The sequence below is a fragment of the Choloepus didactylus genome, chromosome 7, assembly GCF_015220235.1.
Source record: "Choloepus didactylus isolate mChoDid1 chromosome 7, mChoDid1.pri, whole genome shotgun sequence".
Taxonomy (NCBI): domain Eukaryota; kingdom Metazoa; phylum Chordata; class Mammalia; order Pilosa; family Megalonychidae; genus Choloepus; species Choloepus didactylus.
Window position 1 is genome coordinate 116,287,862 of NC_051313.1, and position 12,997 is coordinate 116,300,858.

Here is a 12,997-nt window from a genome sequence, read left to right on the forward strand (position 1 = left end):
AAGCTTTGCTCATGGCTATGACTCCTGCTTATTAAGGTCTGCATTCCCAAGCCACCAGGAAAGGGAGCAGAGAGGAGAGTTCTAAGGTAAAGGTTCTCAAAGTATGGTTCAAAGATCCTGGGGGATCCTGGAGACACTAAGATATTATTTGCCCTGTCCACTCTCATTCTCTTATGAGCCTACAGAGATTTCCAGAAACTACATGACATGTGCTATTGCAACAGGCTGAATGCAGAAGCAGCCTTATTTCCCTTGTCTCAGGGCACTGGCCCGACTATGAGCAGACCACTCTTCAGACACAAGTAGTGATGGCTTAGGTGCATTTTATTGGTTTCCTTTCAGAATCCTTCTACAAAAGAGCAAAGTTAAAAGCCAAAACCCTGGAAAGAGGGTGAGAACACTTCCTTGTTCCTGGGAACCCACCACCCCACCCACATTCCCCAGCTGTGTCACTGCTACAGTTCATGGGGTGAAGGGCTCACTTTCTTTTGCTGCCCCCCTCCCCATGTACCTGCCAAGGGAAAGACCTACCACCTAGCAACACTGCTGCTCACCCCCATCTCCCCATCCCTTGCAAGGTGAGCCTGGTTATAGGAGGCTGTGGTAAGAATGGCTGGGATCCAGTAGGAGCTCTGAGCCCCAGAAGGCCATGGCCAGGGCACAGTCTGTGAAGACCACATCGTCCTCCAGCTCGGAGCCCCCTAGGAACCTTGCTGGACTCAGTACCTGGGAGTAGAGAAAGATGTCAGTGAAACCCAACCAGCTTCAACCCCAGTTGCCCCAGGAACAGGGAACTCAAGGCTAATGTGCAAGGTCAGCCAGGCTGTACACAGCCCAAAGGTGCCACATCTAAGCAGGCCCCATTAATGTCATAGACAGCTACATAGGTTTTATGTTTATCACAGCCATCTATTATAAGCCATATCTCTGCTGTTACCACCTCATTCCCAGAGGCCAGTTGCATACTCTCGGGCCAGGCAGGACCAGAGATTGGGGCCTTAGCAGGGAGCTGGTGCAAGTAGATGCAGTCAGACTTGAAGGGGCAGTAGCCATTCCCTCGCACAAAGAACCGGCATCGGATCTGGCTAGGAGAGGGCAGAAGGAGAGAAAACCATTGCCTTTAAGCCCTGTTGCTCCAGGATCAAGGGGCAGTCAATGCTGAAATGCAAGACTAAGTTGTACACCGCACAAAGGCACCACACCTAAGCAGACACAACTAGCTTCATAGAGTGTTGATTTTACATTTGTTACAATTACTTCCCAGCAGATGGCAGTAAAGTCTTAAGGGGCACCTTAAGACTACTCCGGAAGTCCCCATTTGGCCAGCAGGACCCTCCATGCCGCCCTTCCCCGACACCCCACCCCACCCCATCCCCAGCCACCTTTTCTTCCCCAAGGACCAAGTTAGAACATCAAGCTGTTCTGAAAGATGGTCTTATACGTTAGTAATAAATTTGGCTGAATTTCACCTACGAAGTATACTAGCTGCATCAACAAAGTTACTGAAGGAAAAACTAACTTGGATGACTCTCCCAGAGGAGGAGGAATTTGAGCTGGGTGTTGGAGGAGGAGTAGGGGCTCCACAGGAGGAGACAAATGAGAGCATTCCAGGGAGAGAGTGGTCGGCACAGGGAAAAACCTGTGAAATTTGGCTGCGTAATAAATTTGGTTCCTGTTTCCCACTTCTGAGATCTCAAGTTTCCTTGTGAAAGGTCAGCTACAGGAGGGGTTTGTGGGCAACTTACGATCTGCTTAAGTAAGAGGAGCTTTCTTCTTGCAGAGACAGAAAGATGAAAGGGAGGTAAGGTAAGCGAGTGTTTGTAGACTTTTTCCTGCATTATCCCTTTCTGCTCAATTCCTTTCCCACTTCCTACAGTCCCAGTGTTGATGCAGGGCCCACTAACCACCCAAGCCGGGAGCCTGGAAATCCCCTCAATGGCTACATCTTCCTCTTCCTCTTCCCCCCCAGCATCTGACCAAAGCTAGCGCCAGAATCCCCTCCATCTGGACAGCTACAAAAACCCCACACTCAACCTGTCCAAATTCCACAGCTTCCCTCCCTCAGCTCTCATTTGACAGCAAACACCGCCCCACCTGCTCCGTGACCACTCAAGCCAGAACTGTTGGTCATTTTCCATTTTCCTTTCAACCGCAGTCAGCGGGTCACCCAGGTATGGCCCTTCCTCCACTCCAGTCCATTTCCTCACCACCATTCCTTCTGGAATGAGCTCTAACGCAGAACACCTGAGTTCACATTCTACATCTGCCCTTCAGCCAGAGACGATGCCTCAGTTTCACCCTCTGCAGCATGAGGAGAGTAAGAGCCCCTACTCCATGGAGTTTAGGATGTGCGAAGCCTGTCGTCCCGCAATAAACCCTAAATCGATGTTGGCATCTGTAGCCTCCTTTGGGCCTGCGCCCCTGGCCTCGACTATGCAGGAACTGCCCAAATATCCCAGCTGCTGGTTTTCCTCTGAGCCGACCAGCCTCTGCCTGGAATGCTCTCATTTGTGTCCTCCTGTGGAGCCCCTACTCCTCCTCCAGCACCCAGCTCAAATGCCTCCTCCTGTGGGGGAGTCACGCAAGTTAGTTTTTCCCTCAGTAACTTTGTTGATGCAGCTAGTATAGTTCACAGGTGAAATTCAGGCGTCTTCTGAGTAAAACTGAATATCTCACAAGGAGAGATAAGATCTTCTTTAACCCCCTTTACCAAAATATATTTGCATATATTAAATGTAATAAATCCTTTGGGAAGATGGAATTAGAAAACTGGAATAGTAGCTAATTCCAGATTTTGGATAAATACCTATCATCCTCAAGAGATAAAAACCTACCCAACTTCTCCCCATCACCAACGGCTGCCTTTTGGTCCCCTCCACACAGAGCCCCTATGTTGAAAGATCCATCTAAGCACATAACATGTATTCATAACAATTTGCCTTCCTGCTTTAAAATGAGCAAACAAAGAAGTCAGAGGTAACAGCTAATTAGAGCTTCTAATCAGGCTAAGAGAAGCAGCGCTGCCCTGAGTTGATCCCGAGCCAGGCTAGAAGAGAAATGTGGCTTTGCTATCTGTGCTGCCGTCTCAGTCACTCATGGTTATTTGCTGGGCTTTCTGAAGTAGTGAAAATGGTTCACTCTTCATCTGCCATCTCGATCACTCCAGGGTTTCGGAGATCCCAGGCTGGGAACTGTAGCTAAGCCAGAAAGGACCCGGAGATGCCTAGCCCTCTTCCCTAACCCTGAACCACTGTCTCCCCTGCCCGCCTCACCTGGTCCGTGCTTTGAAGTTCTTGATGAGTTGCTCCTTCTCAGCCCCCTTGCTCACCCAGAATTTGTGGGGGATGATGTAGCTGGAATGGATGCGGCACTGGGGACAGGCCCTGGGCAGTGGGGTTGGGTGGAAGGTGGGAAAAGAACTGTCACAAGCTCGCAGGCCAGCCTCCAAACGCATGCCTGTCGTGGGTGCTGTCCCTCCCTCTCTGCCTGTCCCTCCGCAACACTGACTTGATGATGTCCTTGGAGAAGTCCTGTCGTTTCTTCCGCCAGGTGCGCAGACAGCCCAGGCAGTGGGCGTGGGGGCAGTTGGGGAGGATGCCAAAGACTCGCTCAGCCTCTGGCTTTTCCCACACCTTGTCCATGCAGATGCCACACACTACGTCCCGACTGTCCTGCTCCCGCTGCAGCCCCAGGGGATGTATGTCAGACTACTCCTGCTCCCACTGCAGCCCCCCAGGACAGCCCCAAGGGCTACAGAGCCCTCACCAGGTCCCCTCCTCCTCCACCTTGTCTGGGCATCCCAGAGATCCCACCACGTCATCCTCAGCCAAACCCCCTGTCCCCTGCCACCTGCTGCTCCTCAAGATCCAGGCTCTGAAGTAGGGCCACGAGCTCCTGGGCAACGTCTGACTTGGGCTGAGACTCCTGAGAGTAGCTGTGATCTCTGTCAGCAGCTGTTGGGGAGAACTGGATCCCTTCATTCATTCATTCACTCACTCATTCATGTGAGCATCTGTTGAGCACCTACTGCATGCAACACTCTGTGGTGGCACAAAGTCCTGACCCCAAGTAGCTCAGAGTCCAGTCAAAATTTTAAGTCTCTAAAATAACTATTTTAAATAAAATTTAAAAACTATTTACTACCAATATAGTAGTTGGTAGAAACATGTGACTACTGAGTACTTGAAATGTGGCTAGTCCAAGTTGAGATGAGCTGTAAGTGTGGGATTTGTAAACTTAGTATAAAAAAGACTAAAATATTTCATCAATAATTTTTTACACTGATTACATATTGAAATGATGGTATTGATATTACTGGATATATACTTTAATATATTGGGTTACATATTATTAAAATTAATTTCACCTGCTTTTTACTTTTTTAGTGTGGCTACTAGAAAATTCAAAATTATGCATGCAGATTATAAAATGGTACAGCCACTGTGGAAAACAGATCAGCAGTTCCTCAACATATTAAACATAAAGTTACCATATGACCCAGCATTTCTACTCCAAGGTATTTACCCAAGGGTAAATATATCCACATAAAAACTTGTACGCAAATGTTCATAAAAGCATTATTCATAAGAACCAAAAGTGGAATCGAACCCAAATGTCCGTCAACTGATGAATGGATAAACAAAATATGATATATCCTTAAGATGGAATACTATTTGGCCATAGAAAGTATAAAGTTCTGATACATGCTAAAATATAGATGAAGCTTGAAAATATTATGCTAAGTGAAAAAAGTCACAAACGATCATGTAGTATGATTCCGTTTATATGAAATGCCCAGAAGAAGCAAATCCATTAGACAGAAAGTAGGAGAGTGGTTGCCAGGTGTTTGAGGGTATGGGGGAAGAGGGGAATGGGGTTCTTTTCTTCATGATGAAAATATCCTAATATTGGGTTGTTGTGATAGATGCACAACTCTGAATATACTAAAACCCACTGAATTGTATGCTTAAAATTGGTAAAATTTTATGATTTATGAATTATATCTCAATAAAGCCATTATTACAAAATTGTATCTGTGACTTGCGTTATATTTCTATTGGACCAGGGCCAATTTATAGCAAATATTAAAAAATACAACATTTCTTTAGTGTTTACTCTGTGCTAGGTGCTACGCTAAATCCTTCACAGGTATTAACTCCTCATAACCTCACAATAACCCTGTGAGGTAGGAACTATTAACAGTCCCTTTTTGTAGATGAGGAAACTGAGGCCAGAGAGATTAAGTGACTTGTCCAAGATCACACAGCTGCTACGTGGTGGAGCAGGATCTGACTCCACAGTCAGCTGGCATTCTGCTTCTAGAACACAGCAATAGGGCCAGAGGAAAATTTCCCTCCAGCTGGGGCTCTTGGAGAAGGAGAGACGTGGAGGGAAGTATAGACCCTGCTCAGAGACATGCAGGTACCCTAATCCTGGTTCTCCTGCTGTGCCCACCACCCCCAGTGTCCCTGAGGACTCACATGTTGGAGACAGGAGCTTCCAGGAACTGCCACCAACCTCCTCCACCTTGCTGGCCGGATCCTCCAGGCTAGGTTTCGGGCCCCACCAGGCCCTGGCCCAGCCCCAGTCCACACCCAAGGAGGGCAGGTAGGTGGGCTCAGAGCCCCTGCGGGTCAGCCCCAGCTGGGGCCCTGGCAGGGCGAGGTGTGGCTCTGAATGGCGGCGGCCCCACTCCAGGGCGCCAGGAGGCTGTGGGTGCTGAAAGCTGTAGTGGGGAAGGGAAGGGATAGAAGATGGGGATAGCCCCTAGTCGGCTTGGAGCTAGCCCAGCCTCAGCGTTGGAGCTGAGTGGGGAGAAGAGGCTCTGGGAAATTGCACCTTCCACTCAGTGAAGGGATTATACCTCCAGGGTCTGCCATCCCACTCCCCACCTGGGGAGAAGAGGCACTTACCTGCACTGATCTCCACGGGAGCAGAAGCCTCTCTGGAAGTACCTACAGACCTGGGACAACTTCCTGTTGTGAGCAAAGCAGCAACTGGAATCCCAGCAACCGGAATCCCAGCGACAGGCCCCACGGGCCAAGTTCCTAAGAGATTGCCCAAGTCAAGACCAGCTCCATTTTCATTCCTACCTTTGCAATCCTTATGGAGAGAGTCCGTGTGCAAAGTGTTAAGAGGAACACAGGTTCTGGAGTTGGTCCTGAGTTCAAATCCTGCTTTGACTGGGTAATCTTGCGTGAATAACTCACCTTTTCTAAAGTTTGGTTTCCTCCTCCTTAAAAGTGGGGGTGACAGTACCTACCCCCCACAGGGTCATTATGAGGTTGTTTTACAGATGCCCAGTGACTTCTATCACTTCCTCCACAGCACAGAGTCATGTAGACTCTGAAGTCAAACTGTTGGGGTTCAAATTCTGATGCCAGGCTCTGTGGGCAGGGACCTGTGCTGTCACTAGGAGGCCTTGTACTTGCTTTAATGCTCTGCTGTTGTTGTTTTGAAATTATTAATATTTTTAGAACAAGGGGTCCTGCATTTTCATTTCGCATTGGACCCCACAAATTATATAGCCAGTCCTGCTGCCTGGTACCACTCCTTCTTGGCTGTTTGACCTTGGACAAGTCTTTTAACCTTTCTTCAACTCAGTTTCCTCATTTGTAAAATGGGGATAATCATAGTACCTACCTAATGGGGTGTTGCCAACATCAACTGAGAGAATATATATAAAGTACCTGGCACAAAGCAAGCCCTCAATAAATATTAGCTGTCATTATCACTACTGCTATGATTATCATCATCATCATCATCATCACTAAAGGGGCTTTTGATGATCTGTGATGTGAGGTGGAAAAGGATGGAAGGAGGATGAGTTCAACAAATCTTTATTAAGAATATACCCAGTGGCCAACCTTGGGCCAGGGGTCTGGGACAGGTTTGAGGTAGAGAGGAGCTCTGCCCTGGCCTGGAGGGAAATTGAGCCCACGCACGAATTGGTCAGGGGCAGCAGGGGCCAGATGGATTCTAGTCCCAAGAGAAACAGGGGCCCAGCTGGGCCAAGGGTCTACCTTAGAGCACTTCTTCCTTCCTCAGAGAACATCTGCCATGTGGTCCTTTGTTTACAAGGTGTTGAGGCCCCGTAAGGCAGAAGCTGCCCCATGGGGCTCTCACCCTGGTGAGGGGCAGAGAACCAATGCAGCCAGGCCGGGGTTAGAGGAAGGCGAGCAAGGTACTTGTAGTGAGCACAAAATTTAAGGAGAATCAGTAATGAAGATAATATTTGAAAATATCAAAATTAATGCCAAAAAAATCCATGACAAACAAAACATCATCCTTGGAAATAGAGAGGTTCCGACCCTGCATTTGCAAGACTCCCCTCACTTGGCTCACCCTAGTCCCAGCCCTGCAACCAGGGCATAAATAGCCAAGACAAATGAAGACCCTGTGGAAAGGACTCCATTGGAAATAAATGGGCGATAGGGTGGCTGGGGGTGGTAGGGACCTACTTTAGACAAGGCGGTCGGGGCAGCCTTTGAGCAGGTGCTCGGAATAATAACTACAACAATTACTGTTGTTGTTTTTACAGGAGCTGTTGAAGGCCAAGAGTGTATATATAAGATCATTATCAGTAATTTTTGATGATAGACCAGTAATTTTAGAAGAAAGTAAAGAATCAAGGAGCTCTGCTACAACAAAACACCTTTCATGCCATCCACTTATTTTTGCAAACAAGATTTCTTAGTACGTACATCTATAAAACTTTAAACTGGAAATTGAATTGATGTTGAATTGTGTCTCATTCTAGCAATAAGTAATATGTGTTCAAAGAATACATGAACTATTTGGAAAAAAAACAATAGTCCCATGTATCTCATGGGAAAATTTTCTAAAAAAATTATTTTATTTAATAATTAACTGTTAAAGTGTATGAATTGTTTTGATAAGGTGAGTACTTCTAGAAAAAAATTAAATCTTTTTCACAAATTTGTTGTTGCAGAAACATGATAATGTGACCAAGAAAAGACTTTTGAGAATAAAATATGTATATTAGGATAAAATTCTGTGGGGGAAGTGGAATAGAATAGGCATTCATGGAGAGAAAGGAATTATGTAAAACTGTAAAAAGCCTGTTCATGTATTTTTAAATGGATGATGTTACCTATTAAATCTCTGTGGTATTTCGATGCCATTGGTTTACATCTGAGAGTAGCATATCCATTCAAATCCACCCTTGTCCACATAGCAAGTTTGCACTTAGGACACACAGCCAGCAGCCCGGATCCCGGAGATCAGGATCCTACGTGGAGCCACCAGCCTGCGCCAGCCGGCCCCCCATAGGGCCCCATGGCCATCGTCAGCCTTGTCACCATTCCCACTGCCTGGCTTGGGAAAGTTGAGAAGCCCCTTCAGGAAGAAGATGGGGCCAAATTCTTGAGGGCCCAGGACTGTGAACACGTCCCTCAAAAGCTTGGCTGATGTGCCAGCTTGGAGAAGAAAGATACAGATATTGTGAAAAGCAATTGATTTAGTAGCATAATTGCCTTTTTCTTTAAAAACGCTTTTAAAAAATCTATTTTTTTTAATTCCAAGAGTTATATAATCATTTTATTATAAAATGGGAACGTTAGAAATAATATCGTTTGCTGTGATTTAAGTTTACAGTGAAAAACATTAAATAATGTTGTGTATGAAGGGGATTTCAAAAGTCTTTTATGAAGTTTACAAGTAAAAACGTTGGAAGATGCCTGGCCTGGTGAGGGGGGCTGTGGACAGGAGGGGGCTTGGAAGTCAGCTGGGACAATGTGGGGTGGAGAGGCTGGGGGTGAGAGTTACCATAGAAGGGGTGGATCAGGGCTGAGGGGAGTCCTGGGAGGAGGAGCCTGTCATTTCATAGGTGAGGAGCCTGGCACCCTCAGTGGAAGGGGGGTGCCCAAGGCCCAAAGCAAAATCTGCGGGAGCGGCAGCGGCCATGCTGTCTCCCGAAGACCATCAGTGAGGCAGACACACAGGCTCCTTCTCAAGCAGAAGAGCCAAGTGACAGAGCTTTCACAGCCTTTCTAGAAGAAGCTGCAAAAAGGGGTGGGGTGGGGCTTTTTGATCAAATCGATTTGGGAAATTCTTCATTCTATATTTTCTTTGGAGTCATGTTGTGTATTGTTTGTTGTACATGAACATGTTAAGTCCCTGGTAAATCCCACAAATAAACCTGTTTACTTCAGTTTAAGCCAATGTTACTTATGCTTGTCTCTTTTTGTTGTTTAGATTACAAAGGCCCTCCCCCAAATACCTCTTAACTTACCAAGAAAATACATTTTGTTCTGGGGAACGGCCAAATTAGTTCATTTGCTCCTCAAAACAAGTCTTAAGATTCAGGGGTTTTTGTTTTTGTTTGTTTGTTTTCTTCCTATTTTCAAAACCTGAGGCTCTAAGAGGTAAAGTAACTGGCCAGAGGCTCAGAACAAGAGCTAGGACTAGAATCCAGGTGTCCTCACTCAGCCCAATACTTCTCTAGTCAGCCAAGATTAATTTGTCAGGGGATAGGGCTGCAGGATTTGGGGAGTCTCTTGGCTAAGTTGTGAGGCCAAGGAGTGGGGACACAGTGGGAAGGAAGCAAAGGGGGCTCAGCAGCTGGGGGGCCCTGAGCAGTGAGCCTGGGGAATCAGGATGGGACTGGGGGGTGGGGGTGAATGAGGGCAAGGGCAGTGGCTAATGAGGGTAGGGCTGGGGTCAGGACAGGGAAGGGAGATCCCACCAAATGAACCCATGACCAGGGTTACTCTCAGGGTTTTTCCAAGCCCAGCCTAGGCTGTCATCTTCTTGGCCCCACCTAAGGCTCAGGAAGGAACAATTGGAAATCTCCTTTGGTTAACATCCTCATTGCCTCTCTCTTGCTACCTGGCTGCTTTTCTTCCCAGCCTAGGAAGACCACTTCACACTGGGATCCCAGAATCCACAATTATTCCTCTTCTATCCAATTCCCTCTTAAGAACTGATCTCTTACAGCTGTTGACAAAATTAATTTGTGCTAAGGTATAAATGTCAGATGGAAAGCTTAGTGAATTAGCATGCTCTGACACAGAGCTGGTATACTCCCCAAAATGACACTCGGATGGTGTAATGTTCAACCCAAAGTGCTTCCTTTCAAACCTTTGTGAACAGCTGGCACTGTGCAAAGTGCTGGGGTTACAAAGATGACTAGGAGACAAGATACCACCCTCAGGAAGCTGTTGGGTACTTTTGGGCAGAAACTTTTGTTGGGTGGAAGAGAAAGAAAGCAAGTGGGAAATGCCCCCCAAATGACCAGACCCCAAGCTAGCCCTGAATCTGCTGTGTGGCCTTGGCACATTGTTTCCCCTCTCTGGTCTGAGTCTCTTCCTCGTACTCTGAGGGGGTGGGAAATGATCTCTAGACCCTTCCACCCTTGGGGTGGGGGACAAGGAAGCCCCTCCTTCCCAGCTGCACCCCCAAATCTGAGAGGTCTTTCCATGGCCAGGCTGAACCCCAAAGAATTCTCTTTTCTCCCACCTTCCCTATGTTCCCCTGAGACCCAGACCCCTTACCTGCACGACTGCTGGGAGTGAGGGCTGCTCTCCTGGCCATGGCCACTGCCACCGGGCCCTGCAAGATTCATCCCAGCTGCAGCCACTACTGAGAACCAGGCAGGGCTGCCCCGTCGCTCCTTTATCCCTCTCTCCAATGGGAGGAGGGGCTCCACGGCCAGGCCCGCCCCTTCCGATGGCCACAGGCCTGCAGGTGGGAGGGATGGAAGCTGGGGGCTGGGTCACTGGGAGGCTGAGGGCTTGAGGTACCCAGTTCAGGCTCCAGGGGTGTGGGTGGTTGGGGCATAAAGGCCTTCAGGGATATTTGGATGATTATTGGAAGAAATTGGAAGATGGTTTAAGGACTTTAAGGGTCTGGGAAGGCAGATGAATTGAGACAGGGTCAAGAAAACCTGGACCTGGAGAAGTAACTTGAGGTGCAAGCAGGGATTTGTAACTGAGAACACCAGATGGGAGCCTCCCTGCCACCCCGGGGCTGTCTGAGTCCTCGTGGAGCTGAAGTTTGGTGGAAAGATTAGAGGTGGACTGGGAGCCTTCAGAACCTCCAGGAGATGGTGTGGGCCGGGCATGCATGGAATGCGAGGAGGCCTGACCCAGTGCTTGGGTTGAAGCTCTGGGGACCTGCCTTGAGGCCTAAAATGTTCTACAAAATTTTGCTTCTAACTGGTCTGTTTTTTTCAGTGAAGCTAGCTTGCTATCCTGGTCACAAGAAATTAGAATTAAGTCAATGTGCCAGCAAGGACCTCCATGAGAGGTGGCCAGGAAGGGGCTCTGTCTACTGAGAACATTTCAAATTAGGTGGTAGCAAAACAGCCAGTTAGAGCCTCCCTCTTGTGCAGTCTAAATGCTTTGTGCACTCAAAAATATGAGCAGAAAAGGAAATGCCCCTTAAACATGAAAAAATGCCCAACCCCCCTCATAATAAAAGAAATGTACATTAAAACTACAAAAAGTTGCTGGTTTTTATCTACCAGAATAACAGATACTGGAAAGTGTGTGTGTGCAGAAACAAGCACTCTCATCCAGGTCGCTTGGCCTGAGGCTGAACCCCAAGTTACCCTGAGCCTGTGTTCTGACCCTCTTCCAGGACTGTTGCATAGGCCCGTCTTCGCAGCCTGGCTGGGAGTGACCCTAACTCCACCACCCTGTGGGTTGCCAAGTAAGACACATAAGGCATGATCTTCCTTGCAAACTCCTGGGGCCTGGCAGATGCTGGAGCTGGCAGGTGCCCTGGAAATCTACCACCCCCAAGAAACAGGCTAGACAGGCAGACAGGAGTAGATTTACCCTCCCCATAATACCCCTGCCTGGGATGGCCAGCTTGGGCTGGAGGACAGGCAAATTCCTGTCTGTCTCAGTGTCTCCAAACCCAGTTCTGAGAGTGGCACAGCCCCTGGGAGTTAGGTCCTCTGGGGTGCATTTCTTGTTTATTTTTTAACCCCTCTCCCTTGGGAGGGGAATGTTGAGTAGTCCAATGAGGTCAGAGGGACACTGTTCCTGGCTGATGAGCCTCCAAGCTTGGTAACTGGGTTGCATGGAGGTTCTGTGAGCTCATGATGTCCTTTAATGGCCCCCTTTTCAGGTCAACAAGCTGATGTCTTTAGCTGTTTGCAGCTAAGAGGCCTGATTATTTGCCGAGTTGTGAGGGTGAAATGAGGTCATGGATGAAGACCGCTTAGCACAGGACCTCATGTCGCTGAATGAGAGCTTGCTGCAGGGAAAGAAAGAGGGATTGGGAGCCAGGGGACCTGATGAGACCTTGGACCAGGTACTTTCCCATCACTTGGCCTCAGTGTCTACTGTACAATGTGTGTCTGAGGGAATGGGGCAGTGGAAGAAGGGAGACCCTTCCAGCTCTGACTAGTTCTAAGGACCCCTCAATTCCCATCTGACTCCTCCAAAGCCCAAACTCTTCTCTCCTGGAATGTACTGCCTCTATAGGAGATGCTAGGAAAGCTTAAAACAAACAAACAAACAAACACCTAAATAAAAAGAATTCATTTAAAAGTTAAAGGAGCGAGTTTTTTAAATTGAATTTAAACAACTTGCTCCGTCTATCAGCAAGCTGAAACACTGGATTGGGAAACCAATAGTCCTGGACATCTCTGTTGACTTGTTCTACTTTTGCTGGATCCAAATTATTTTTTTAAATTTGATGGGCATTGCCAATCTGCACTTCATGGAGGTTGTACCAGTTTACTTTCACAAACAGTGGATGAGAGTGCTTGTTTCTGCACACACACACTTTCCAGTATCTGTTATTCTGGTAGATAAAAACCAGCAACTTTTTGTAGTTTTAATGTACATTTCTTTTATTATGAGGGGGGTTGGGCATTTTTTCATGTTTAAGGGGCATTTCCTTTTCTGCTCATATCCTTTTCCCTTTTTCTATTGGTTTGCTGACCTTTTACTCACTGATTTGTAGAGCTCTTAATACATTAACGAAATTAGCCCTTTGCCTGTGCCACAAAGTTTTTGCACAG

General features: G+C 47.5%; 1 protein-coding gene across 1 annotated transcript; it reads right to left on the reverse strand.

Moving 5' to 3' along the window:
• Positions 1-56: 56 nt before the first annotated feature.
• Positions 57-10,554, reverse strand: LOC119540707 (probable E3 ubiquitin-protein ligase makorin-1). Its single transcript, XM_037844688.1, has 10 exons — positions 10,515-10,554; positions 8,256-8,399; positions 6,867-6,978; positions 5,913-5,975; positions 5,481-5,725; positions 3,850-3,953; positions 3,508-3,680; positions 3,273-3,383; positions 967-1,085; positions 57-726 (listed from the first exon to the last, which is right to left on the reverse strand). Exons 1-10 carry the CDS (start codon positions 10,552-10,554, stop codon positions 551-553), a joined length of 1,287 nt encoding a protein of 428 aa, XP_037700616.1. The 3' UTR covers positions 57-550.
• Positions 10,555-12,997: the final 2,443 nt, after the last annotated feature.

Bases quoted from the DNA above. Each gene is read 5' to 3' on its own strand.
- LOC119540707 (XM_037844688.1), bottom strand. From the start codon at position 10,554: ATGGCCAGGAGAGCAGCCCTCACTCCCAGCAGTCGTGCAG. The intron at 8,400-10,514 runs GTAAGGGGTCTG...ACGTGTTCACAG, and splicing joins CACTCCCAGCAGTCGTGCAG to TCCTGGGCCCTCAAGAATTT. The intron at 3,681-3,849 runs GTGGCAGGGGAC...CTGGGGCTGCAG, and splicing joins TGGATCTTGAGGAGCAGCAG to CGGGAGCAGGACAGTCGGGA.